This window comes from Harpegnathos saltator, unplaced genomic scaffold (genome assembly GCF_003227715.2).
Source record: "Harpegnathos saltator strain DR-91 unplaced genomic scaffold, Hsal_v8.6 scaffold522, whole genome shotgun sequence".
Lineage (NCBI taxonomy): Eukaryota > Metazoa > Arthropoda > Insecta > Hymenoptera > Formicidae > Harpegnathos > Harpegnathos saltator.
In genome coordinates, this window is record NW_020230341.1 from 712429 (window position 1) to 739629 (window position 27201).

Genomic DNA, 27201 nt, shown 5'->3' on the forward strand with positions numbered 1-27201 from the left:
TCATTAAAGCGCGCGCGAGCGCGCGCGGGGACGCGATAAAGCGGCAGTGTTTTGCGGCAAAACGCGGCGCGCGACGAGCGACGTGCGAAAAGACGGCGGGAAAAAGTGACGCCGAGGAAACAAGCAGGAGGAGGAGGAGGTAGAAGAGAAAAGAAGTATACCGCTTTATCTCTCGGAATGAGAAAAATGCGTCTATGTGTACAGCACTGTGTCGTTCAGCGGCACGAATCATGAATTTAGACGGAGAGACGAATACCTCGGGGGAGAGGAGTCGTCTCTCTCAGAGGAATATATCCGGGGCTAAAAGTAATTCAAGCTCCGTACCGTAGGTACGTTCTTTGCTCCGCGCGGAAGCGGAGCATGTTTCTCGAGAAAGCAATTCCGTTCTTTATAAGAGCCTCCCCTTTACGTGGCCCGATGTGTGAAAGGCGAAGCCTGCCTACCTACCCACCTACCTACCTATCTACCGACCTACCCACCTACCTAGCTACCTAGCCGCCTACCAACCCCTCGATGAGCACGTCGGTAAAGTGGTTCTCACGGGCCGACGGCCCGCTATCGGATTTCGTTCCATTTCCGAACCCCTCCGGTGAGGCCAACGTCGGACGTTACACCCGTTAAAATAGCCTTCCCGTGTTTCGCGCCGACCGCCGCTTTTTCCCCGATCTCCGCTCGCTCGCGCGAGCACCGAGATTCCCGCCCGTTATTATCGCCCGTAAATCCCGACGTAACGTTCGTAAGTTTATGAGATAAGTAGTTCCACGACCGTACTTCCGCAAACTCATCCCGCGAACGCTATGGCTCTTTGCGGAAGACGCCTGCATACACGGCCGCTTCGCTCTCGTGTGTTCGCGACGAGAGTATCATCGCAACCGGATAAGCCGCCGTGCCGGCTCTCTGTGTTTGCGCCATGAATTTTGCAAGCGATCCGGTGGTTCATGTGCGGCCAGCGTCACGTCCGTCGTGTCCTTATACTTTTCCCCGAATCGTTGCCCGACCTTCGATCTTTTATCGTGTCGTCCCCCTCCCCCCACACGCGTTTATCCGGCATGAATCGGTCGGAGTTAAGAGGTAACAAACGTGAGCGACGTTGCTCTCAGGGAGTAGAAAAGTACGTCCGTGGCGTACTCGGCTAGATTTTACATAACGCGAATCTCTAGAGCGACGCGACGAAACCCGAGAAAATGTCCGGGAGGAGAGCTTAAGCGGCCGAGCGCTCTTGACGTTCCACGGCGGACAAAGTTGAAGTGGGAAACGCGAGGTGAAATCGCCCGCAAGGCGCTTTCGAAACACGATTAAGAATCCCACCGTTCGTCGTGGAGAGAGTTCGCCGTCGAGTGTTATGTCTTATTCGCTCGCAAATCGAATTACACCCGATGCAAATGCGGCTTCGCCGCGATTTCGTCCGAGTCGATGCGAAACAAAGACGCGACGAGGTGCGTTCGGTCGTTTCCAACTTGAACGGGTAACTCTTCAGCGTTCTGTGTGAATTTCATCGCGAAATACTGCGAAAACGCTCTCGGGACGCTCGGTTAATCCGAATTTCATTGCTGCCGCGTGAGCTTACAAGTAAACCTCGGGAAACGTCAGATGCCGATTTGTTTCCAATTTTTATAGTTGTTTTTTATGTCAAAATATGAAGAAATCTGTTGTCATTTTCAGCTTAAGTTAATTTTTTTAATTTTTCCGAAATTTTCAAAGTTTTGCACAAGTAATCTTTCGGCTCACGATCCAGCAAACAAGCTTATTTTAACGTCAAAATCTAGTAAAAAATGAACAAGAAATGAACAAAAAAAGAAGAAAAAAAATTTTGCAGAAGAGTAAACTGTCGTTACCCAACGTCGAATGTAGCGTAAGACTGAACATTTTTTTCAACAATGACGTCAGCCATATTAAATCCGCCATTTTTAATTTTACAAAATGGCTCTGATTCATAATCGGCGACATGTGTGTGTGTGCAAGTTTCAACAAATCAGATACATATATTTTTAAGAAATATTGTTTTAAATATGTATAAAATAGTGTACTTGTGTACAAAACTTGAAAAATTCCAAAAAACTTGAAAAAATTAATTTAAGCTAAAAATGCTAACAAATTTCTTCATATATTTTGACATACAAAATAACTACAAAAAATTGGAAACAAATCGGCGTATGATGTTTCCCGTTTACTTGTTAGCAGCGTCGAGCTGAACGCTTCGGCTAATGTCGAAGATCGGCTGTGAAAAACACTCGATAAGATCGTTTTTGTATTCTTCTCCTCCTTGTTTACGGCCGCAAATAGGGATCGCGATAGACCTTCGATTAGCTCTCTCTTCTTCTTCTCTTTGTGACTAACGCTTACCAAGCGTTACTTAATACACACACACACACACACACATACAAGAGCCAAGATTCAAAGTGATTTTAATAACCGAGAGTGCTTCTTTTCAATCAACCGCGCACAAAGTCTTATTTCCACGAGATTTCAGATAATATCAGTGACGCTAATTACTCGTTGAAAAATGTGACTATGTGTGTGTGTGTGGATATACAAGTTTTGCAAGAATAACGAAGAGCCCTCGGATGAACTCGCGCAGCGTCGACTCCCCTAAAAATATCCCGTTTGCCAATCAATGTAATTAATGCTTGTTCACTATACCGAACAGCGCGTATTATACGTTTCCGCGCACGCCGAGCTCTTCACCCAAATCCGTAGCATCGGGCAACCGTTGCAAATCCATTTAAATCTGACGAGCTAATTTGTACCTGTCCCTTTAATGATGTAGGTCAGAGCGCAGCTCGTATGCGATGTATAATTTACAAGACGCGGTAACTGATTTCGCGAACGCGATTTGCGGGACGCTTACGTCGCTCGTCGCACAGAAGCATAGTCAAATGCGAAATTTATGCTCAATTTATGCGCGGGACTCAGCGCCGCCGCGGCCGCCGCCGTCGTCGTCGACGCTTCGAGACGCGGCCGCGCTCGCGCGACGAAGAAATTCGCGCGCACGGTCCGTCCGGCGCGCAACAAAGCGGTGGATAAAGCCGCGACTGTGAGATTCAGTCAAGCGAGGACTGTGATGCAAATGCGATACAAATTGAAACGACGTAATCGTCGGCGGTGCGACGGCCACGACGGCGCGCGACGGCCGAGAGAGAGAGAGAGAGAGAGAGAGAGAAGGCTGACCTTTTCATACTCCTCCTCTGACTCGGTTCCAAGCGCGCTTCTTTCTGGCATTGGCCGATGGCCGCACGCACTTTTTCAAGTTTATTCCTGCCGACGACTGTGGCCGAGTGTGGCTCGACTCGCTCGCTCGATTGCGATCAGCTGTGTCGGATCCATCAAGATACGCGCGCCGGCGGATCGTTACATGCGTCATACAAAGTATCATTTTATTTTCACGCCGAACCGTCGCACAGTGGGACCAGATGACATTATTTAGTTGAAAATTATCTAGAGACCTGAATTTCCAACCGATCATCGACACCAATGGATGAGGGGGGGAGGGCGTTGATCCTGAATAAATTCCGAAGAGATATCTGTCTTGCCAAAATTAAAAAAAACTTTTTTTTCTCGAATCACTAGCCCCAAAAGAGGAAAAATTATCGTTAAACGCGAGAAACTTGTGAGAAATACTCATTATTCGACACTTATTTCTATCTAATAGCGTATTCAGCGGATTGAAAGTATGAAACCAATCAACAGACACCTCGAGATTTATCGATCTTGAAGCAGAAACCCATTAACCCAAAACTCATATGCCCAAAATACAAAAACATCAAATATAGACCCGTTAAGCACAAAACCGAAGGATTTTGAGTCTCGAGCCCATCAATCTAGGAATCTATCAACCCGAGAACTTTTCAGCTGAGCTGATGAGCTTTGAAATTCTGAGTTTTCTGAGTAAAAGGTGTTTATATAAGTTCTGGGCTCTCACATTTAGTATCCATAGGCTCGAATCCATCGAGGTCGAACCCAAGACACTGTACTTTAACCGATAAACTTTTAAGACAAACCCTGAACCCATGAACCCTGAACCGATAATTTTTTTCAAAATTTCGGCTGGACAGATCTCTTTGGAATTTATTCAGGATCAACCCCTCATCCATTGGTGTCGATGATCGGTTGGAAATTCAGGTCTCTAGAGAATTTTCAACCAAAAATTGTCATCTGGTCCCACTGTGCGTCGTCCCGGCGGACAGGCTACCCCTAGTCGTCGTCGTCGACGGCGGTCAAATCCGAAGAACGCTACGGGCTCTTGGTAACTCCCTTACAAACTTCCATACTAAACCCGCGGATGAGATCGATTTTCTTTCTCGTAGGGGGAGACAAGTAAATTTGATTTTTGCTCACGAAACATCGAGACCACCCCAAACTGCTTCCGAAGCAGATCGGTTTTTCCCCTGGCGATACCTTCTTGCGCCGTCTCAAGACGATTATCTAGAGACACGGCCTGGTGATCGCGAGATATGCCAAAATGTACGCGTAAGATGCCATTTTTCTTACCACGGCAGACTCTCAACGGTGCGGTTTTTAGAAAATATCTCGCGCAATCTCCCGTCAGGTGAGGTGAAACTTGTTTTCCCATCGCGACATTTTGTCGCGGAAAAAGAGGCGTTCGCAAAGTACTAATTTGTAGCGCGCGTCGTCCCACATAATCTCCTTCCCTCCCCCCCCTCCTCCGCCCATATCATAAATATAGATGAGCTTTGTATTTATAAACATTAGCTATTGGTTCCATTAATACTTGTGTGTTATATAAATTTGCATGTTTATAAGGGACTCGATCGCGCGTCGTTCAACGCGAGTTAAGACCGTATCACACTAGCGACTCGCGACTGCGACTGCGATTTCTTGTTTTCCAATCACACTTGCGATTGGCGATCGCGGCTGCGGCTAAATACTGTTAACATACTCTAACACGTGCAATCCCAGAGAAGGGGTTCACATTCTACGAGATCTACTAAATAATAGTCCATCTCCTTATTAAATTGTTCCGACATTTTAAGAAAAATATATAACACATAAGACAATATTAGATATAACCTTATTCTAATGATCACCGACTTCTACATACTATTAAATAAATGTGATTATGACGTCACGTGATCATACAGAGTTCTGTGATTGATTGCGACTGCGGCAGCGACTCGAAAAATGGACAGCCGTCCAAACGATAGCTGCGAGTCGCAGCCGCGAGTCGCTGCTTTCTGACTGCTCGAGGAAGAGTCGCAATCGCAATCGCAATCGCAGCCACAGTCGCGAGTCGCTAGTGTGATACGGTCTTTAACGCGAAAGCCGCGTGCGCGGCCGTTAAATATATTTTTGTCGCCGGGCGAAAATTAAACGACGCGCAGACCCGCGCTTACGTGTCGCGCGATCGTGCCCGATACCTTGGAACTGTCCGACGGTAAACAACGGAGGGGAGGGAGGGGGGGGGGAATTAATGTCGATATGCGTGATATGTGAGCGAGAGATACGTGATGTAGGGGCGCCCTGTAGAAACGGCCGGCATTCTTGGCGTTCCGGCCGCTTGTACTTGCAAATAACGCCAGGGATTACCATTGCAAAGGGCTACATCGCCCCCCGCCCGCGGTATCACCCCTCAGCGGAACAACGAGCGAAATGCGCCCTTAGCATCGGCACTAAGCGTGCGAATACCCTCGTATACCAGCAAATGAACACTTTCCCGCGAAACATCGCGCCGGCTACGAGACTTAACCACGGTCATCATGAAAAAGAGAGAAAAAGAGAGAGGCAGGGGGGAGAGAGAGAGAGAGAGAGAGAGAGAGAACGATGGAGTCGTAATTTCCGAAAACTTCAGAATACGACGCGAGCGTGTCGCGACTCGTGTCTAGCGGCTAATCTCTAAAGATTTATTTCTGGAATAAATCGAAAATGACAAAACGCACGCGGCGTGGCTATTTGCGGACGGCGAATTACGCGGGGTCGAAATGTCGAAATAGCCGTCGACGGCGGCAGAAATGAATCTAAATGTGAAAATAGACGTTACACTCCAACGGGATTCAACGTTCAAGAGCATGTCGGGTGTCTGTCCGTGGTGTAGCCGTCTCACTCGTTCCCGACTCGAAAACGCGACTAACGCTGCCCGTGGCCGGCTCCTCATTTCCATTCGCCATCGCGACATCGCGGCGAAGTACGAGCGTTTCGGGTCGAGCAGCCGGTCGACTCTCGCAATCTTCGGCGAAGTCGCGACGGATCGGAAAGTTGCGCGCGGGACGTGTAATTTGGGCCGACATACTTTTCACGGAGACGGCAACGACATTTCCGCCCCCTTTGCCGACTCGTTGTCGGTCGGTTACGGTAATTTTACCGTAACCGACCGTATATCGCAAACGAATCTCGCGCCGATGAGAGAGCGAGCGAGAGGCACGGGAATAATCCAGGGTGAATGCTTCGAGTCAAGTCGGTGCGAAGTGAGGCGAGGCGAGGCGAGGCGAGAGGAGAGGAGGTGAGGTGAGGTGAGGTGAGGAGAAGCGAAGCGAGACGAGAGGCGAGGCTCTTGCTGAATTTCGCTACAATGTGAATGGAAGCAGCCGTTTGAAGGAGGCACCTCCTCGAGCCGGACCAAGTGGTAACAAAAAATAAGAGTCGGACCATGCGCAACTTGCGCTCTACTCGCCAGCGCGTTCCTAAAGTGCGCTACTCGCGGCACAGTGTTTAATTGAGCATAGAGCCTGCGAGCCGTATCTGGCTGTGCGTGATGAAAGGTACAGTCGCTCTGCTGCCCAGAGTAATCAGCGCTCTGCTGTTACTTGATCTCTCGACGTTTCATACTCGGGAAATTAGCCGAGTAATTTTTCTCGTCCAAGAGAGAGAGAGAGAGACAGACAGGCAGACACACACACACAGAGAGAGAGAGAGATACAAAGCTACTTAGCAACTAAATCAACGAGGAAACAAAGACACGACGCTGACAAACGTATGTCGAAACGAAGGCTGCGCATTAAATCCGCGGGAATGAAGTCGACTCCTTCCCTTTTGAAACGTGGATGCGTCGCGTCGGTGCGACGCGTATAAAGCTCGGAGTCGCCAAGTTGTGCGAAAATCGGCCGCGCCGATTTACGACGCGAGTTCTCAGCAAAAGTACGCGGCGGCATTCGTCTTCCGGAAACGGCGCGGCGCATTGTGTAGCCTCATCGGGCGTCAGCCATAAAACACGCAACTTATTATCACCGGCTCGCATATCGCCGCTATCCAAGCTCTCTCAATGGCTCAACTCCAAATCGATTATTTTTCCGCAGCAACAATATCGCCTCCGTTTGTTTGTCGACGTCGGTACATCCGAGCCAACATAAATCTCGCGATTCCGCCGCACGGCGGCTTCGCCGCGCGTCCGTCCGCCTTGCGGCGAATCTCGCCGCTTGGCAGTGCCGCGCGAGGGCCGCCGAAATATCGCGCCACCCGATATATAGGCCGCGCCGCAAAGCCTCAAGCTTTTCTTAGCCGTCGGTCACTGACAAGAACGACCGCGCGCGGCCCCGCGCGCGCGCGTGTGTGTGTGTGTGTGTGTGTGTTTCCACGCGGAATACGGCCGCGCTGCTGGCGTCGGCGCGATAACCGCCCGGGATTTTCTCTGCGCGCGCGATTATCCGGCGCGGACGAATCCGAGAGAGCGGCGGATTGTGTCGCGCAGCGGAGCGAAATGAATTTCGACGTGCGAGACCGGATCGTAGCGGCAGGTCGCGAATCGAAAACGCACCGCGACGGCACACACCGCCGCTCTCCGATGAGCGCGTATTTTCGGAACGATTCGGCGCCGTCCGTTCAAGCGTGCACGAGGACATCGCCGCGGCGGATAAATAATGCATATTCGCCGGCACGTTCCGCCGTTCCGCATTATTGCATCGGCGACGCGACGTCTCGGTGGGCATGGTGGACGATAGAAAAAAAAATAATAAAAAAAGGAAAAGCGCCCGCTTTGTACACGCAGAGGGAATAATCGCGTCCGGCCGCGCGTCGCTCTCTCTCTCTCTCTCTCTCTCTCTCTCTCTCTCTTACGAGCGCACGTTTTATTTCAGACACCACTCGGGGTATTTTTGTCGGTCGCCTTCTCTATCTCGTCCTCTCTCATTCTACCTCTCTCTGTCTCTCTCTCTCTCTCTCTCTCTCTCTCCCTTCCGCGTTTACGAGGACAACTGGTTCGCCCACCTTTAGGAACGCGCGAGAATAGTTGGATTCGTGCGGCCACAAATTCGACGCGGAAGTGACTGTACTACATGTGGGCCGGCGGTCTGAAGATTTTTCAAAGAGCGCAAACGAGCAACCGGCGAGGAATTACTTCTACGTTGAAGAATCTTTCGCAACAAGACTGAAACACGTAGACGGAGAGAGACGATGGGAGAAGGGGAGAGAAAGAGAGAAGTTCCGAACAAGAACGCGATGAAATAGCCTTTACTCTCGGACGCCGTCGCGACGTCCCGCTCGCGAATCTTAACAGTTTCAACATTACGAGCCTTTCAGGATGTCTCAGCTTGAAAACACCGAGACGATGTCTAGCTGCGAATGTGCGCGCGGCCGCGGAACGCGCGAGAATTCACGGAGAACGCCGCGAACAGTCGCCGATCCGTTTTCAACCCGACCGTCGTTCCTCAGCCGTTTGACAATTCTGCGGCAATTTTCTTCCCCCTTTTTGCATATAATTCTCATCTTTCCTGCTTATCACCCGATCGCATTGGTACGGCGGTCACGTGTATAGGACGCGGCCATTACACGGTAAGTCCATAAGGAACAAGCGGAGTCTAATCAGATTTCCTCTCGAGATATCGGAATTATTGGAAATTCCGAGCCGAGTCAGAAGCGAAACGAGGCGCCAATCCGGAGACGATGTTCAATTAATTGGGTTTGAGGGCGTAGTTATATATCGGCACCATCGCGCCCTGCTTCGCGCTCGCGCTCGCGCCCGCTGCGCCGATAAAAAAGAAAGTACACTGACGAAGCGGCCGCGCAGATGATTGCTACGAAAACGCAGTTTCACGGAGATACGTATTACGTCGCATTACCGCTCTCCTCTCTCTCTCTCTCTCGCTCTCGCTCTCGCGCGAACGCTGCGTCTGTCGACGATGGCCCCGCGTTGGGATAATAATAAATCATAAAATTAATATCACATTGCAGAGGCTACCGTACAAGTATCGGCAGTGCAGCAAACGCGCGCAGGCGCTTGCGAACTCTCAGTCAATCTTTAATAATATCTCGTCGGTGGAAACTGTAAGTAGCAAACAAGATAGAGCAAGGAAGCGAGCGAGCGAACAAGAGAGAGAGAGAGAGAGAGAGAGAGAGAGAGAGATCTCGCCTTGATCCTTCGTTCCCGCTGTATTCTGCCACGCGATATTCAAACTACGCTACGACTCTTATTTAGAACATGGCGTAATTAAGGGCGCTCATGACAACGCTCGTAATTAACTACCACGTCATGTGGATGACATTTAAAATGCCACGCACTCCCCCCCCCCCCCAGGAATACACACGTTCGCATTGAGCAGGAAATGCAATTCGAAATATTAACATCTACCGCGCGGCAAGTGATCGGATATTCAAAAGGGACGAGAGAGGAATCGTCGTCGTTCGCTTGCCGGAGAGCTTCGCGTTTTCCGTCGAATCGCCGTGCTCTCATGACGAGTTTAGGGTAGTTAATTAGCACAGATGTACGACCGCCCGATAGAGCGCGATTTTGAGGCAGCAGACGACCGCATATCACGCTAACGGTATGTCGCTTAGACACGTGACTCCGGACTGATCGAAAAGTCGAGAGTCGACGGCACGTACATATCTGGGACACCCGGTGCATGCGCGTGGAAAGAATGATACTTGATAATTGATGCGAGCATCGCGGAGCCCTTTCGCCGCGCGACGGGACGCGCGCGTCTATTTTGAAAGCCGAGGATAATTCAGGCGCTAGAACGTAACGGCAAAAGATGGTTATTGAAACGCCGCTACTGGCGGCGGTCCAATTTCACAGGAAGCATCGTTGCTTCCTGTTGTACATATATATGTATACGTATATATATATATATATATGTGTGTGTGTGTGTGTGTGTGTATATATGTACATCGCGTCGCGCACTCCACTCGACCCAGTAATTACGTCGAGTTCGAAGCAGACGTCCAAAGTATCTCTCTCCCATCCCTGTTCCCCGCCCCCTGCTGCCCCCCGCACAAACGGAAACTCGCGGGATTTAGCTATTGCTGTTCTTCGATCGTTTCCTTCAGGACAGGTTTCGATGATCGTTCAGTCGCGCGACCCGCGCGTTTAAGCCCACCCTACGTCCGCGGCGACGCCACTCGGGTTTACATTTAAGCGGCCTGCACTCACGGAACAATGCTACGAGCGATACTTCTCTCTCGTTCCGGGAAACCAAAGGATTTGCGAAAGCACTCGATGTAAGATCCAGCCACTTGGCTCGGCGCAGTGCTTCCTCCTGCCGCGCGCGCGCGCTCGAGAGCGAGGTTTAAGACCGCGTAAAAAAGAATCGACAACGAGCAGCGCAAACGCGCTGGAATTTCGCCTTGCGAACTGCTATCGCGTTTGCACGAGTGGCCCTTGTTGAATCGTCTATCCCGACGCCGACGAATATAAGAGCAATACAATTAGGTTAGCGCAATTAAGCTGACGCGACGGAAGACCCGCGATTCGTTGCCGACGAGAGCGGCTAATCGCCGGGGAATGTCGCGCGAATTAATTACAACGTACAATACAGTACGCGGCCAATGTCTTCCGTCGACTCGTCGCTCTTCAATTTTTCTTCAAAAGCCCCGCCGGTAAATAGCGCACAGCAATGGGGACGAAGTAAGAACGCCATTGTCGAGTGATTCCCGCGTTATACGGGCGGCCCGTGGAAATGCCGCGCGAATTTCCCTGTCTAAATGCGGATGCATGTCCCGGCTACACCCGGATACATGAAATGCGCGGCACAAAGTTTTGCCCAACCTGCTAATGAGGCAGTCTATAAACGCTCAAAGAGCGCTTCCGCCCGCAAGTTCAACGTCATGAGCGCAGCGTCTGGGGGGCGTGAATAATCACGTGAAATTCGTGTTCGGAAGAATCACAACGAGTCTCTCTCTCGGAAGATCTACTTTGTATCTACTTTGTGTCTAATGAGCGCCGGTCTCCGTTATCTCGCGGTTTCGCGATTTCCACGCGAGCTGATGCTCTTCCGAGCGCGGTTCCGAGCGGGCTCTGACGCGCCATCATCGAGGAAGCGAAAAAAGAAAAAATCGGAAAAAGGGAGGTGTAAACGGGACGAGAATTGACACGCGCGCGCGTGCCGCGCGAAACTTTAATATCGACTGCGGTCCCTCGCGATTCATCGGCCGAATGCAATTTTCCGCGTATGCTAAAACATCCTCCTCATAAATGAGGTCGGGACACGCCCTCGTATGCGTTCCGTATGTACATTCCGCGCGAGAAAATGAAAATCGAGTCCGAGCAATCTCTCATCCTACTCTGCCTCACACTCTCTCTCTCTCTCTCTCTATATCTTTCTCTGTTTCGTTCCAGTTTTCTTTCTCCATCTCTCTCTCTCTCTCTCTCTTTCTCTCTCTCTCTCTCACTGCATATGGAACCTCTTATCGTATCGTGTATAAATCTTATATCAAGTCTGGAAACGTCGTACGTGAAATTAAGCAGACGCTACACCGTGCTTTCTCTGCACGAACTTTATCTTCCATATATTTAGGAGGAAATAAGTTAAAAATTTTATCGCGTGAAAATTTTATCCTATCGGCTTACACGATCATGTTTGGACTCCGAGTCCAAAAATTTTCTTTCTTGACATTTTCTTCTTGGATGAAGAATAAATAGTATCTTTAACGTCGGCAATAAAGTCTCGTTTTAGAAGAATAATAACGGTTCTACGAGTATCTTTAAATGTCTTTGTATCTTTGTGTCTTTGAAGTAAGAAGGTATCTTTGAAGACTTCCTCCTCAAGTATGCACCTTAGAAGGTTACGGGGAAAAATCTTGGTAAACGTATTCCCGCCTTCTCGCCCGGAGACGGAGGGCATTTCACGTTTCGGCAATTTGAGCGGAATATTCGTAGCGGGGACGACATAATCCCATAGCGTAACGGGATTTCCGCGCTTTTAACGGTTGGAAAAAGACGATATAGTTCGCGAGCGCTTTGCGAACGTAGCGGGTTATGCACTATAACACAAAAATATGATTACCGTCGCGGCGCCGAGGAATCCTTAAAAGAACAGAGATATAATATTAATTTACAGAGCGCCAAGAGTGATTTTAAAGTGTCATTAGCGCGGCCGTCCGTTATAACGAAATTGTAATTATCCGTCCTCCCGTCTATCTATCCGTCATTCGTTTTCCCGGTGAAGCACCGCCTCAATTTGCCCGCCGTCCGCATTGGTGATCGATACCGAATTAAAATACATGCAAGCTTTGGACATATTTGCTTGGAAAAATGAGAGCGCATGCCGTCGAGAGGTAAATTTTTATTTGAATGGATTCGCGAAAACTGACCGAGCGTGCTTTCCCAGCCGGAGCCGAATTTTTTCGGAGACGAAAATGGCGAACGGACACTCTAAATATAATCGACGAATCCCTCTTGATATAATCGACGAATATTTAGATTTCAATATACATATGTCTTCCCGTGGACGGTCACGCGAGTCGCAATTTTACCCCGAGGCGGGTTCAAATAACTGAAAATTATCGAGGGAAAATATTCTGCTTTCTTTGAAATTGACTCCATCAGATTCGCCCACTTTTGTCGTCACTAATTGCACAAAAGCATCAACTCGAAGTCCGTAATGTGAAAGAATGCATTGTTAAAATTTAATTCGATGGGCCAGCGAGGCGTTCGATATATTTCGCGAGCTATCGAGATCTGTGCGTCATTCTTGAGCGAAGTATAATGTATCAATTTCCACGAACCTGACCGAGTTATCCGTTACGTGACTATCAGCTAGGCTACATTTCGAATGTTATTTTGATTGATCGATACGTTCCCTCGGCGAGCACGCCGAGTAACGATTTTCAACGTCGGAACGCGCATATAAGCTTTCGCGTAGTTCACGATCATGTAGATGAGTGATAATCCGCAAATTTCGAAGATATAGATTTACGACGATGAAGATTTTCCGAGGAAGGCGAAGAAGCTCGCGGATAGATACAACCGACCAAGTGGCAAAATACGTGGTAAAATGTTGACAACTTGAATAGCAAACAAATGTGTGGAAGAGAATACAACTTCCCTTCTATCTGAATTTAGCCTGCAGCAAACGTACTTATATTTCAGCTGCTTATTCTCATACTCGCTTCAAGTTCAAGAGCAAAAAAGTAACTAAAAGGTAAAACTACTCGGGGGGATGGAATAGACTCATCTTTTTAATGGTATAACGATACGTTGGACACGTTACGTTCAGATATTCGCTCACACCCTCGGATAACATAAACTTGTCTCGTCTCTAAGTGGTGCTGTCTCTCACACGTTATTACATGTGTCGCTCACGGCCACAACACGGTCGTTCACGGGGTGGGAAAAAATTCATGAGAGCATCTCCGCGGCTTCCAACAGCAGTCGCGCGTGCGATGCGAAAAAAACAAGTCTAAGGGCGCACACGTGCGTGTTCGAAGTGCTTCGTTATTGCCACTTCTAAAGCGCCTCAAAACTCTAAAGTGTGTTAATACCGACATGCTTCTATGATATACGACAGCGGGTAGCTTCTGTGAATTGTCGGGGATTTATACGCCGCGTGCGTGAAATTGCAGCAGGATTCGAGCGGAAGTACATATTTTGAAGTGGATAATAGAGAGAAAGAAAGAGAGAGAGAGAGAGAGAGAGAGAGGGAGAAAAAGAGGGAGAAAGGTTTGTGTGCGGGGTTGTTGAATATTTTCGAAACCTATTTCCGCCGTTAAAACAATGAAAACGATTTGTTCGCCCACGCGCTTGGATTATCAATCCCGGCATAGCCGGAAATTTCAATGGCGAAAGTCAACATTCAATGGCTTTTCTAAAAAAAGAAAGGGAGGGAAAGCGGAACAAACTGCTGGAAATATTTATAATAACGGTAAACAGGAACGTCTCTCATCCTACGATATTTTATAAAAAGAAAAATCCCGCCTCCTTGAATATTTCACGAGAGGAAGAAAGTCGGACAGGTACAAACTACCCTCCTTATAAATTCTCTTAATAATCGCGCGGAATTTAACAAAAAGAAGATTGAACCTGCCTTGTCTTGACGGGCCGTACATTTGTAATTCGATAGGGGGGAGAAAATAAAAGCAGTTATTAAGTAACGAACACGATCGCGCGCGCGCGCGCGCGCGCGCAGAAGCTCTAATGGCCACTGAGAACTAATTTCTCATCTTTACAAATCTCTGTTTCAGCCCGAGAGGCCTCGGGAACCACCGACAACATAAGCCCCGGCCCCATAGATCTTGTCGAATCGCGAGGAACCTCGGGAACGACCGCTGTAATAAGACACGCCGTAAGAATCCACCAAGAATAATCGACGCGCCGTCTGATCGATCATAAGAATTAAAGTGAGAAACTCATCATTCGCTTTCTTCCGCCTCAGCGCCGACAAAGTACGAGGCGTAAGAGGCGGGTCAATTGTTAATTAAGTCGAAGAAATTTCACTTTCAAGCGTTGTCATTAGCTTGTCAAAAGGAAGAAAATGACTCGATAGAAGGAGGCTAATTAAAATACGCGAATCACCCATTCGGATCGATCGATCGACGCGATCGACGCGATCGACAGTTACCCCCGGTGATTTTCTCAGTTACCACACGGACGCGTCAACGCGGCATAAAGGCGACGACGACGACGACGAAGAGGAGCTAAGCGTCGCGTCGCGCCGCGTCGGCGGCAGCATCGCGACGGGGCGACGCGTTAAGCAGAAATCATGCGTCTCCTGGTGGACGCCGGCGTAGATACCGATCCCGCACGCAGCATCGAGGATGAATCGCTGGACAGCGATGTTGGCTCGCGCGGATCTCGGAAGTGCAGCAGCGGAAGTAGCGGACGCACTGGCAACGGTAGCTACGACAATAACGGCAGCGATAGCGGAATCCGCGACGGCGGCGGCTACGCCTGCGGCTACGATCGCGGCAACGGCAACGATTACGGCGCCAGCGACGATTTCTGGGCATGTACGTCTTCTATCCGGCGGACGAGCTCCTGCGTATCTATGAGAATCCGATTCGGGAGTCCGTGTCACTGACCGTCAACGACGCAGCGGTGAACGCCGGTTACGAGGAGACCGACAATTATTATCAGCAGCAGCAGCAGCAGCAGCAGCAGCAGCAACGAGTCGTCGTCGCGAACGACAACAATCACAAGCGTAAGAAGGAGAAAAAGCGAGAGTCTAGTCAGACATTAGCCAGAAGGCAGACCTGCGCCGCTCGTAACGGCGGCGCTGACAATCTCAGTAAGAAAGGACGACGCGAAGAGCACCAGGCCGGGACTATGCAAAATAATCGTGCCGCCGGCGAAGAGGCCGCCAATCCCCTCAAGGACCTCACGCAGCCGAGTCTCAACGAGCCGCTCAAACAGCACAATGGCGTTGCGCTTAAGCTCGTGCAGACGGGTAAGTGCGCTTCCGGTTGTGTACACGCGCGGAATTGAGCTTTCTCCCCCCCTCCCCAGCCTCTCTCTCTCTCTCTTTCTTTCTCTCTTTGTCTCCTTCCCCGATACATCTGCCGTGTCGAACGTGTTTCTCCTAGCCGCGTTACTTCACTCTGGGGTGCTGATATATCGGCACGGTTCGACTGTGCGACGACACATGTATGTGTATGGCCGCGCGAAGCTTGAACAAATTGGCGAAAAATCGAAAGACTGATCGCGGCCGAGGTGACTCAAACTATCCGTGACACTACACACACGTGAAGCACATCACACACGTCGCCCGCGTCCAGTCGCTCATCTCTCGCCGGCAATTCCAAAGTTCCAGCTGAGTTGGCGTATTACGTGTCCCGACTTGGCGCAAGTTTAATGCCCGCGTAACGAAGACAGTTTGCGGTTTATGTCGCTGAGACGGACGAGGGGGACGACTTAATTGCAAATCTCATCGTAGCGATAAGGGGACGAGCTTAATTATTTCATGCCCTGCGATATCTCTCCCGACCCCTCTGGCGGGAATGAAAAATAACAGCTTTACAAAGTACGCACACATTGTGTGCGTACAATTGCTACGCACACACACACACACACACACACACACACACACACGCGCGTGTTTCTGATTTTGTTTTTCGATACGTGGCTACCTCCTCACATTGTGTCGTTCGCTTGACGGATTCGCCGTCGATCTTCCCACTCGGCAAAAGTATCGGGCACAAGAGAGTCGTTACTCTTTTATATTTTCATATGAAATATCCCTGGACAGTTAACGAGTCAATTAAAATTCTATCGTGGTAAGGCGCACTCGAGATTAAATGGACAAAGTTCCATTATCCATCCCGTGCTCCTCCTCCGTTCCCTCCCTCGGGCGAGTGGCCATTTATTTTCATACACTTACGACTCGTAAGCTATTAAATCCCCGACATTTTGTTGTGAGGATTCTTGTCTCCAGCTTACTCCCGGGAAATGTGCTATTAACGGCCGAGGGACGCGGGGCACATTTCTGTACAATGAGAGGACGTTCTGTACACGCGAGTCCTAAACCACAGTTTAGCATCCTCTTATTTAACGTGACACGCCGCGCGCGAGCAGCTGCGCGAAACTCATGAGTGACGTGTGATTAATTAGTACTACTCGTGCTCGTTATTCACGGACGTCTTTTCGCGGATACAACTTGTCGTCTCCTCGGTTGACCTTTCTTTACGCGCCTTATCGCCCCCTCCGCCCGGCCCTTATCCGCGACGATTGGCGCTGCATCCTACCTCGTCGTAGTGTCGTAGCGGAATGAAGAGACGAAGATTAATTAGCGGATAGGAAGTTGCCGAGTCCAAGGCGGATTGGCGAGCCTATTAGCGCGCTCAATCCCAAGCTATCGGTCTTTGTCACTCGTTCTCTCCTATCTCTCCTATCGACCTCGATCTCCTATCTGTCACTTTATCATGGAACTTGCGCGAGCCTCCCTCCCATTCGGCCGTAAGATCCCGATAACATTCGATCGCGACAAGCACCTCCGAGCCTAGCGGGCTCGAAACATGCTCGAACATGCGGACTACCGAGCGACACGTCGCAGATGCGATTCATTCACCCCTGCGCGCTCTTCACACGTAGCCGTAAACTGAAGTCGTGAACCAACAGAGAGACGCGTCATTTCACACGTCAGAGCCGCGAGCTTGCAAGCTCCGTCTCGCCGCGAATACGGAAGCGCGCAATGAAAGACGCGGAGCTACGAGGAAGCTACGAGAGCGTCGCGAGCGCGTAAAAAGCACGACAGATTTAACGAGACATCAACTTTTAAGATGGAAGTATAAACATTTTTTTTTTTATTTCGAGCATTACGTGCCTCGTGTCATTTGCATTGCTAAAAATAACCTCGATTCGACAAAAGGACCTATTTAGTATATGAATTTTCTTTCGGATTATCCTCCGCACTCTCGATCGATCGGCACGATCGAGAGTCAATTATTCCGCGGAGATTAGCCCGCAGAAACTCGTGTGGGCGAAACCGCCCCCAAGAGACATCGCGCTTACAGGGGGAGGGGGAGGGGGAGGGGGAAGCGTCTCCCTTGTTATCCCTAGCGCTGATCCGGATGTATCTCGCGAGGCCGCCGTCCCGTTCCGGATAAACGAAGTGAGTCATCTCACGTTGTCACGCCGCGCGACTTTGACGCGCGAGGAAACAAATTCCGCGGGCGCTGTTTCGCAGGATCGCATCCAAGAGCTCGTTACCGCGGTATAAATAGAGCCTCGCCTCGTGGCGGATTTAGAATGTATAACCGCGGCCTCGTCAAGTCCAAACGATCTCGAGGCTGTCACGTGTGTTGACCTGGATGTTTATTCGGTTCATCGGCGCGGCCAAATATCTCGCTGTGCTGCCTGCCTGCCTGCCTGCCTGCCTGGCAGTGCGCGATGAAAACGCTCGGGATTCGATGAGGCGACGTTAATCCGCCGCGTAAACAAAAACCGCCGCCGGTCAAATCGTTATTCCGCTTTCAGGCGATTGTTCAAAAGAAGCTTAGGCGGCGTTCGCGATCGCGGGACAGTCGCGTCTCTGCGGCGAGCGAATCGGGCTTTGTCCAATTGTTAAAACCGCGAGCGTGTAGTAACGTGATGCCCCTCGCGTGATGCGATTGGCGATTGCCATTCGTTAGTGATTTTATTACATCCGCCGGATGAACATTTATCACATTTCATGATCCCGCAATTGTCCCATTAATGCCTTCTCTCTCTCTCTCTCTCTCTCTCTGTATTATTGATTGAATTTGTTCTTTGCGATATCGTCCCTTCCCCCTCCCTGGCGGTTCTCCACTTCCACCTGTTACATAAAACGATCGCAATGTCAAGAATCGTATCGATTTCTCTATGAGCAACCCGCTCACAATTGGCCTTCTGTCGGGCCTCCGTTTAATGGCAGATTTTCGATATCGGTCCGATTCCGCTAATACCAGCCTAGTATTGGAAATCACATATCAGTCGAGAGTAAATTATATCTTGCAGCGCTCAATGTGGCTCGTGCGATATCGACGCGGGTCTCGAAAGCGTGCGCGCGCGAGAGAAGAGCGAACGGAATCCCTGCACGCGATCTCCCGCGCGAAACCGCTCGTCCCTTGCGTGGCAGAAATTTCCCACATTTTTGGTCCTCTCATCTCAATATACTTCAGCGTCTCCGCGCCCATAGACATAGGAATATAGGGACAGAGCATAGAGTTGCGGGGGGATAACCATTGCGGGACGGTGCGACGTCGACGAGGTAAACTATGCCTAAATCTAATTGGTGGTTGTGCCGTGTGTAAGTATTTCATATATACATAGATGTGTGTATGAAGTTGTGTGTGTGTGTGAGTGAAATTGTGAAAAAAAAAGACACATGCATAACCTCTGCAAAATACTGTCAGTGTAAATAGTTCTTATCATTTTGTTACATTTACTATTTGCCAGTGACAGCCAAGTCGTTGCATCACACGCTCTGAATATGCGCACTGTAGCGCATTGTAGCCGATGAAACTTTAGGCACAATCGCCCCCCCGCATTTCAGCACAACTCCCCTCGCCTATCTTACGGGCTTATGGTCCGTCCCTATATTCCTATGTTTATGCTCCGAGCGAAGATTCGCATTTGTCTCGCGCCCGAATGCCGATTTGTCGCGAAGACACGGCCACTCGAGTTCGCCTTCTCGAGCGACACGCTTAAGTCTGTTCTTTTTCAAAGGACTTCTGAGGTAACGCGATAAGTTGGAATGAAACAGATATGTTTCCTCTCGTCCTCTAACTTATTGCACTAGTGTGTGCACTAGTTGAAAAGTTCTCCGAAAAAGAACAGACCCATTGTAAAGCTTTCGCACTCGACACTTCTCTCTCTCTCTCTCTCTTTCTCTCTCTCTCTCTCTCTCTCTCTCTCACCTTTGGCGACGCTCGGCTGAAGAAACCGCGACATTGTCGGCGAGCCTCAAATGACTCGTCGCTCGATAACTTCGCCCGAGAAAAGTCGCAGCGACGTGCGACAAATTGCGAATCGCAAGCTGAGACCGTCCCGTTCCCGGCGAGGGAGGCGATCATTTCGCTAACGTAATCGATTAATTTGATGGTGCATTTCAAGCCAACGATAAATTTACCATCAAACTCGCGAGTTCGCTTTCGATTTCGTCTCGGCCGAGTCGGAGAGAAATGGGTGAAACACGAACTGCATTATAAACTGCGCGATTTTCGCGTTATAAGGGAAAGTCACAATAGAAGTTTTATAAGCTCTTTCATTGCACGTTTCCGTTTCGCACATCGCACAGACGCAGGAAAACGAGTGAAAAGCTGGCTGGAATGTTCCTCGACGCGAAATCTTGTCGGAATGATCGCGCGCTGACGTGATTCTCTGATTAATCGCTGATAATATCGCCGTTAATAAATCAAATCTAAACCTCATGGAAGGTACATCGAGAGGTAGCCACGCATTCATCGCTAACGATCCGATAAATAGATGACGAATTCTTGGACAATGATCGACCGGCCATTGATGAGCCAAACATTGGCTCTGTTACACAACTCGGGCTGTAGAGTTGCGATCGGCCGGATTAAATCCGCGCGTGCCAGGGGATATGACTGCGATACCACGTGAAGAGAGAGAGCGAGAGACAGAGAGAGAGAGAACAATCCATTTCACCGCATCTTCAATCCTATAAAAGGACACTCCGTCACGGAGTGTCAGGTCGGTCGTCACCCGCGCGAGTTTCCGCGAGAGATTAATGATCGAAACGGGACCGGGCCGTCGAGAACGTCATAGCGCGTTCTCGAGGCGCTGTCCACACAGTTCGCGTGACTTCGGACGATCAAGTTCGTCGAACCTGCGACTCTGCACCAAGGTCGCACCCTTGGACCCTACGGAGGCACGAAGCCCGTTACACTTTGAGCCGCGTCAAACCGACCGTCGTGTCATGTCGTGTCGTGTCGCATCGCGTCGCGTCTGGTCGATCCCCGGCCGAAAACGAGAACGTTCGGACCTGACGATGGTCGTTCGCAAGGAGTCCGGGAAGATCGGGAGTTCGGTGTGTCCCGACACGGGCGACACGGCCGTACGTACGGAAAACACAACGTGGGGAATATTTAATAAAGCAAGGAGTCTGGTTGCCACGGTAACAGCGAAGCGAAGGTAGGCAGTCAGCCAGGCAGACCAGGCAGGCCAGGCAGGATATCGATTCACCCCACCTGAATTCAGGTCAACCCCTGACTAAACGTCTCGTCTACGTAGGGGCGCGCGCGCCAGCTCTCTCCTCCTCCTCCTCCTCCGTTTCCACCGTCCGTCCGTCCGTCCGTCGTTAGTTTGTTCATTGCCGTATCTCGCCTTCTTTCCTTCTCTCTATTTTCTATTTTTCTCCGCGCGCGACCCCGCTCCCCGCTCGAACCTCCCCGCGACCACACGCGGCGTGCCGGCGTAATCGCTGTTGTGTGTAATGTATTGTAGAACGCGTGTTAAAGCCGGGACCGGGCCGCCGTTTTGTTATTATGGAAGCGGCTCATCCAGGTGGCTAGCTGGTCGGCAGAGCCGGAGGCCGCGCGCCATATCGCTGTCGCGCTCGGGCGAGCGAGAAAGTTTATGCTGAATCGTTAAGCATCGCCGACCTGTCGCGCTTGTCCGCTATTAGTCCGCGGATTACCGCGGTGATCGATAATCTAGCGCTGCGTATTTCGGTATGCCGAGCAGGTGGAATTAATCCTTTTTCTTTTTGCCGCGAGAGTTTGGCCGTTGAACGTGGCGCGTTTTCTCTTTAATCGCGAGAGAACCGGTGCGCTTTTGGAGACACTATTAATAGAGGCTCGAGGCTTCCCCCTAGCCTCTCCCTCCCTGAGAAAGGGTTGACGCGGTATGAGCGAGAAGAGAATGCATCTGGGAATGATTCGTCGTCGATCGGCCGTAAGTTTCACGTGCGAGCTGATCCCCTCCCCCGTCAAATTTAACAAATGTCCGCGGGAGAACGTCGTAGCGCGTTTTCCACGACCTTCCATTTCCACCGAGAGCAATCTTTTCACAATCGGATCGGACTCGGAGCGCGCAACCACCGGCCGAAGATGCGAGAGAAATGCTTTCCACGTGATCAATCTTAGCGGATCAAATTCGTGCGCACGTGTGCTCGCGCACGGCCCGACGTTCCGAAGTACCTCCTATTTTCAGCCTGCTCACTCGACGACTTCGGGACGTCGATTTTCAGAGCGCATCGCACATATTTCTATAAACACTCGGCGGGATACGTATCCCAGCGAACCTGGTCGAACGTAACGAAAGCAGCAATCTCCCGCCGGCGGAAATTCCGTCACGCGAGATAAAAGCATCTGGGAAATGCTCTCATTTTCGTCGACGCGATCTCACGTCCCGCGATCTCGTGTCCCTCGTGTTCTCCCTCGTGGTGGCGACCTCACTTGGTCCCGCAAACACACCGCGCCTGATCGCGAGACCGAGGAGAAACCGCTCAGACCGCTCGCCGAAAATGCACGCGCGACGCGACCAGAAATTTCGAAATTCCTCGCACGTCGATATATCGCGTCGTCGTCGCACGCGGTAAAAGTCCTCCTTCGAGCGGAACAGCGCGAGGTCGAGCAGCCGCTCTTCTGTAAGCAGAAATGCAAATGCGCGCGGATGAGGCAGCCAGCGATGCATATCGCGCGGTGCTCACAAGAAGTAGTCGCGGAAAGCGCGATAGTCGCGGGAAGGAACGCGATAGTCGCGCGTTTATGGGTCAGGATATCGGCGCGAGGTCGATAATGGAACGCTATGAGGCAAGGAGCATAGGCGATTTCCATTTTTCCCCGGGCCATATCCATTTTTCTTTAGCCGCCGTGTTTCTTCGTTAAACCTGTCTTTTTGGTAACGTCGATTTATACGACAACCGAGTTTATGAGACGACGACGACGACGACGACGGCGGCCAAGGCGACAAAGGCGATAATAAAATGCGCGTGTATTGTAAAAGAGGCCATAGATTTCGCCGAAATATTATCGCCGGAGACCCCCGTTCGCTTCCCCGTCACTTGGCCGACTCTACACGATTCCACGGGAATTGGAGTAGTACTTATTCTAGCTTAAATTTTTAACGAGCGCTGCATCCCCCGCCTCTCTCTCTCTCTCTCTCTCTCCCGCTCTTGTGCAGTCTTCCGCAAGTCAATAAACGCTCGATAGCTTGCGGCCGGGCGATCGTCGAAGTTCAAAATCGTTTCGGATCGCCGCATCGCGCGCGGCATGTTGTGCGAGAGGGCAAAATGACGACTCGACCTAGATAAGTCTGTAAGTGTCGTATTTCGAGGAAACTGTCTTTCGTTGAGACAGATTCCATCTGTCAGGAGCAGCAGCGCCGCCGCCTCGCGCTGCGAGTTATGAGGGCGTTTATGCGATAGCGAAGGAGTGTACAGCACGGCGTTTTTATATTTTCCTCAGATAGATAAGATATTATTCCCGCGCAATATTCTCTTCGTTAAAGAGAGACGCGTCACGGTGTCCTGCCAACGGATACGTTGGCTAAAGTGCCTGCCGCCGCGCCGAAGAGATTTCTCTCTCTCTCTCTCTCTCTCTCTCTCTCTCTCCATTTTTATCGTCAGGATGCAGCTACGGTGCTCTTTCTCTCCCGTTAATCTCCCGTGCATTCTCTTGACATTTCACGTTGTCCGCAGTGTAATATATATTATCACCATTATTCACATACGCAACGCGGTAAAATAACGCGTAGAAGGTCCTGCTCCGTTCCTCGTGCGTCTCAAGCGCGCGATTGAAAATTTCAGGTCGCACCGATGAGCTAACGATTATTGACTTAGGTTACCGCGAAACGACGCGATGATTAAAATCGAATTCAACGTGCGGGCTGTTCGTCGCGGTACGCCCCATCGAACTCGCAAATAGACGATAATGGGCAACTGCCATTACGGCGACACTAATTAACCGAAATTCTTCGGCAGAGAAAACGACGGCCCACCCGCCCCTCGTGCGTGTGCGCGTGCTTGTGTGTATGTGTGTGTGTATATGTGCCGTTGCTATTTTTTCCTCACATCCGATTTTCGCGAGCACGATCGTACATTATGCTCGTAACAATTTTCGGCTACGCGAAAGTAGAACGGCGTCACGGACAACGCGGCGCCGTGACGCGGACACTCGGCTTCGACGAGAAGAAACGGTGAAATATCCGGTTCTCGCGCGCAGAGGACGCCAACGTTCTGCCATTCTGTTTCTCTTTCCCTCTCTCTCTCTCGCCCTAAATTATTTCTCTACGCGTAACGTTTCGTGACACGAAACTATAATACCGGAAACTTTGCGAGCGCGCGCTGGAAAACAAAGGGTCAAAGTGGGGAAACAGCTTTGCGAGCGAGCGAGTGAGAGAGAGAGAGAGAGAGAGAGAGAGAGAGGAGAGGGAGAGAAAGAGAGAGAGAGAGAAAGTTCAGACGACGGTTTTGCTCGCCGTGACACGCGAGTGCGCGCGGCTGAAACTAAACGCGTATGCTGAAGAAAGGAAGGAAGGAAGGAAGGAAGGAAGGGAGGGAGGGAAGCGAGCGCGCCGAGGCCTCGCCAGTTGCCACGAGGCTCAATTTCCTGCGTATCCCGTCCCGGCGACCGCGATTTACCAGCACGCGCGCACTCCAACAGTTTGATTAAAGACCGAAGGAGGATTAACGCGCTCTCGCGGACTCGGCGGATGTTCTCGGCGGGATTTCGATCGCGACCGCGACAGCCGCGGTCGCGATGAAAACATACACACACACACACAAACTTGCCCCGGCCCCGGCTCCTCATTGTGCTCGCTGGATAATCCCGAGTGGGGAATCGATAACGCGCCCGCGATATTTATTGCGCGAGGCCGATTTCGACGCGACGCAACATCATGCGCGCAACCCCCATCATCTACGACGCGTATCGCGTGTTGTATACCATTACCAATGATCGCGGAAATAACAACGATATTATCATTTATGCCGAAGCCGAAGCAGCGCGCTGGAGTACTTTCGTCATATCCCGCGGCGAATATCGTTCACGAGCACGGCGTGTGGCAGCGTCGCGTCGGCCAGTTCGAAACGTTTAACATCCCGTCCCGTGTTATATACGCTTCGCTCGGCAAAGTTCCTCGGTGGGCAAGCTTCCGTAAATTGACGATTAACCGGTTAAGCGATCTCCAGGGCGCTAGTGTAGTCCGCGCGGGGCACCGGCGAACAAATTGCACATTATATACGCGGCGATCCTCGGCGAAACGATAATTCCAAAGCCGACGGCGGGTTGGGCGGCTTATACGCTAACGCGGGATGTCTTAATGAGGGCGATATTGCGCGGACGCGCGACGTATAAGGTCGCCTGCCTGTTTAAATCACCATCGGCGGCAGGTGCTCGACCACGGCAGGGGGATCGATACAGGCCGCGTATTTCGTCATAATTACGACGGATCTGTTTTCGACGGGATTGCGGCTATCGGCGCGTTTAACCCCTTCCGTGGCACGGACGCACCGGTGCGTCCAGCCAAAGCCGTGCCGTAAGTGGAAGAATTTCTATATTTTGACCTCAAATTCGGCTTCAGCGACCAAAAAAACTGAAGTATACGAATTATTGACAAAATCCGCCCTGTCATTTTTTGTGGGGCGGTTTCAGTGCATTTCATTGAATTTTGCTCTGCCACGGAAGGGGTTAAACGCGGCCGAAGCCGCGGCTGTAGCCGCGCGACTTCTCTCTCTCTCTCTCTCTCTCTCTCTCTCTCTCTCTCTCTCTCTCTCTCTCTCTCTCTCTCGCCGACGATTAATTTATTTATACGCCATTTCGCAACCCGTCGAGTTTCGTCGTTAAGTATCTCTTGGCAACTAGTTAAGATCCCGTTAAATCGGAGTGAAACTTGAAATTAAGTCTGAAGACTCTTAAGGGAGACTCCCAAGGGCTTTTTATAAACGAGACGACGCTTCGCTTTTCGGCTCTCTCGCGGCGCTATTTTAATCGGTCGCGCTCGCTCTTGTCTACGACAAGCTCGCTCGCCGCCGCCGCCGACTTTCCCACCGACATTCGAGATGTTTTCGAGCGACATTTTACCCGGCTACTTTTGTCTCTCGCCATTGTTTCATTTTTACGTGACTTCTCGCTGGTGCTTCTATCGACACGTGCCGCAGCTCTCCCGCATGAACGTTGTATCAACGCGAGAGGGAAGAAAGTCCCCTCTCGCGCCGTCCCAATTCGAGGGCTTACAATCGTTCGATCACCCATCCGCCCCGCCGCCCTCCCCAGCCCCACAATCTCGCAAATAATTTATCGGAGATTTACTTCCCCCTCGGTGAGGAGCGCGTGTACGCGCATATCGATCTTACCTTCGTCGTGCGGCAAGACTTATTTTAATAACGACGTCTATATGACGAAAGCACTCGGCTAAACGAGAGATGTCCGTAAAAACGGTCTCGGATTATCCGACGGTAACTCTCCCTGGCGGAGCCGAGTTCGGAGACATTAGAGCTCGGCTTACCTTATTGGATCCCGAGTTATCTTGGCCCGCTTCGAGAGAAATAATGTCACCGTTGGGCCTCGCCGCGCACCGCTTCGAATTGTTGACGAGGAAAAACGAGACTCGCCACGGAGACGCCCCGCTCGTCTTGCGTGTTCGCCGCGCGCTCATCATAAATTCATCGTAAACTTCCGCCGCGAAATTGCGCCACGGATATTGAATTAATGTCCGAGCGCCGGAAGATATAAGCCGATTATTCGAACGACCATTTTATTATGCTCGCGTATCTCCCGTTTCCGCCAATACCAGACGAGAATATGCTCGCGCGGGGAAGTCCCCCTAAAGTTCGATTACGCGATTTGACACGCTTCCTCTCTCGTTCGTGAAAGCGCGTCTCCAACTTTTATTAATCGACGTAAGATCTAGCCCCGCCCCCCTCCTCCGCTTCCTGCGTAACTTCAGTCGGGAAACGTTCTCTTAGCGCACGACGTTTCTTCAGAGATTTTCCTCTTCTCCTCGCTCGTTCCTGCGGAAACGGTTATAACCGGGCCCCGGACCCGCCCGGGTTGTGTCCTTATCCTAATCCTTGGCGAATTTAACGAAGAATGAGAGGGAAAGAAGCACTCGTCGCGTCGTCGTACGCACGTATAAGTTCCGCACTCATGACGCACTCCGATTCCTAACGTGTCGGCAAAAAATACGCGTACAGTGACGCATCCGTGCCGCCTTGGCAAGGCGGGCGCAGACGATGATATATCGCAAGTGACGACAATGTCGCCCCATCGCCAAGGTATTTGTTGACGTAACCGCGCGACATTCTGCACGCGTTTCTCCCGCGCAAGTTATCGCCGCGTAAAATTTCCTGTGACATTTTTCGCCCAATCGGAAGCCCGGCCCGCGCGGTTAATAACCGCGTTTAATATCGCCGCAATTAGACAACAGTCGACAATTATGTACGAATTTTACGCGCATAAATGAATACATCAACGTAATTTCATAATTAATGCGGCAACCGCCGAACGGGGTATTCGAATCATGTCGTCACCGTGCCGCAATTTCGCGCGGAGAATATCGGAGAAAATTTATAAGAGAAAAAAGAAAAGGTAGGTCGCTAGGTCGCGCGCGGAAAATTTGTCTTCGCGCGGATACTTTGTCGGGCAGCTTCTCAGGCTTGAGAGAGACGTGGTTCAACACCC

The 27201-nt window shown here is 50.7% G+C and overlaps 1 protein-coding gene across 5 annotated transcripts in view; it reads left to right on the top strand.

Moving 5' to 3' along the window:
• Positions 1-15061: 15061 nt before the first annotated feature.
• Positions 15062-27201, top strand: part of Stacl (SH3 and cysteine-rich domain-containing protein) — a 38515-nt gene continuing 26375 nt past the window's right edge. For all 5 annotated transcript variants that reach the window (XM_025302998.1, XM_025303001.1, XM_025303000.1 and 2 more), the window contains exon 1: positions 15062-15545. In XM_025302998.1, coding sequence (XP_025158783.1) covers positions 15107-15545 — 439 coding nt within the window. In that variant the 5' untranslated portion in view covers positions 15062-15106. The remainder of the gene's footprint in view (positions 15546-27201) is intronic.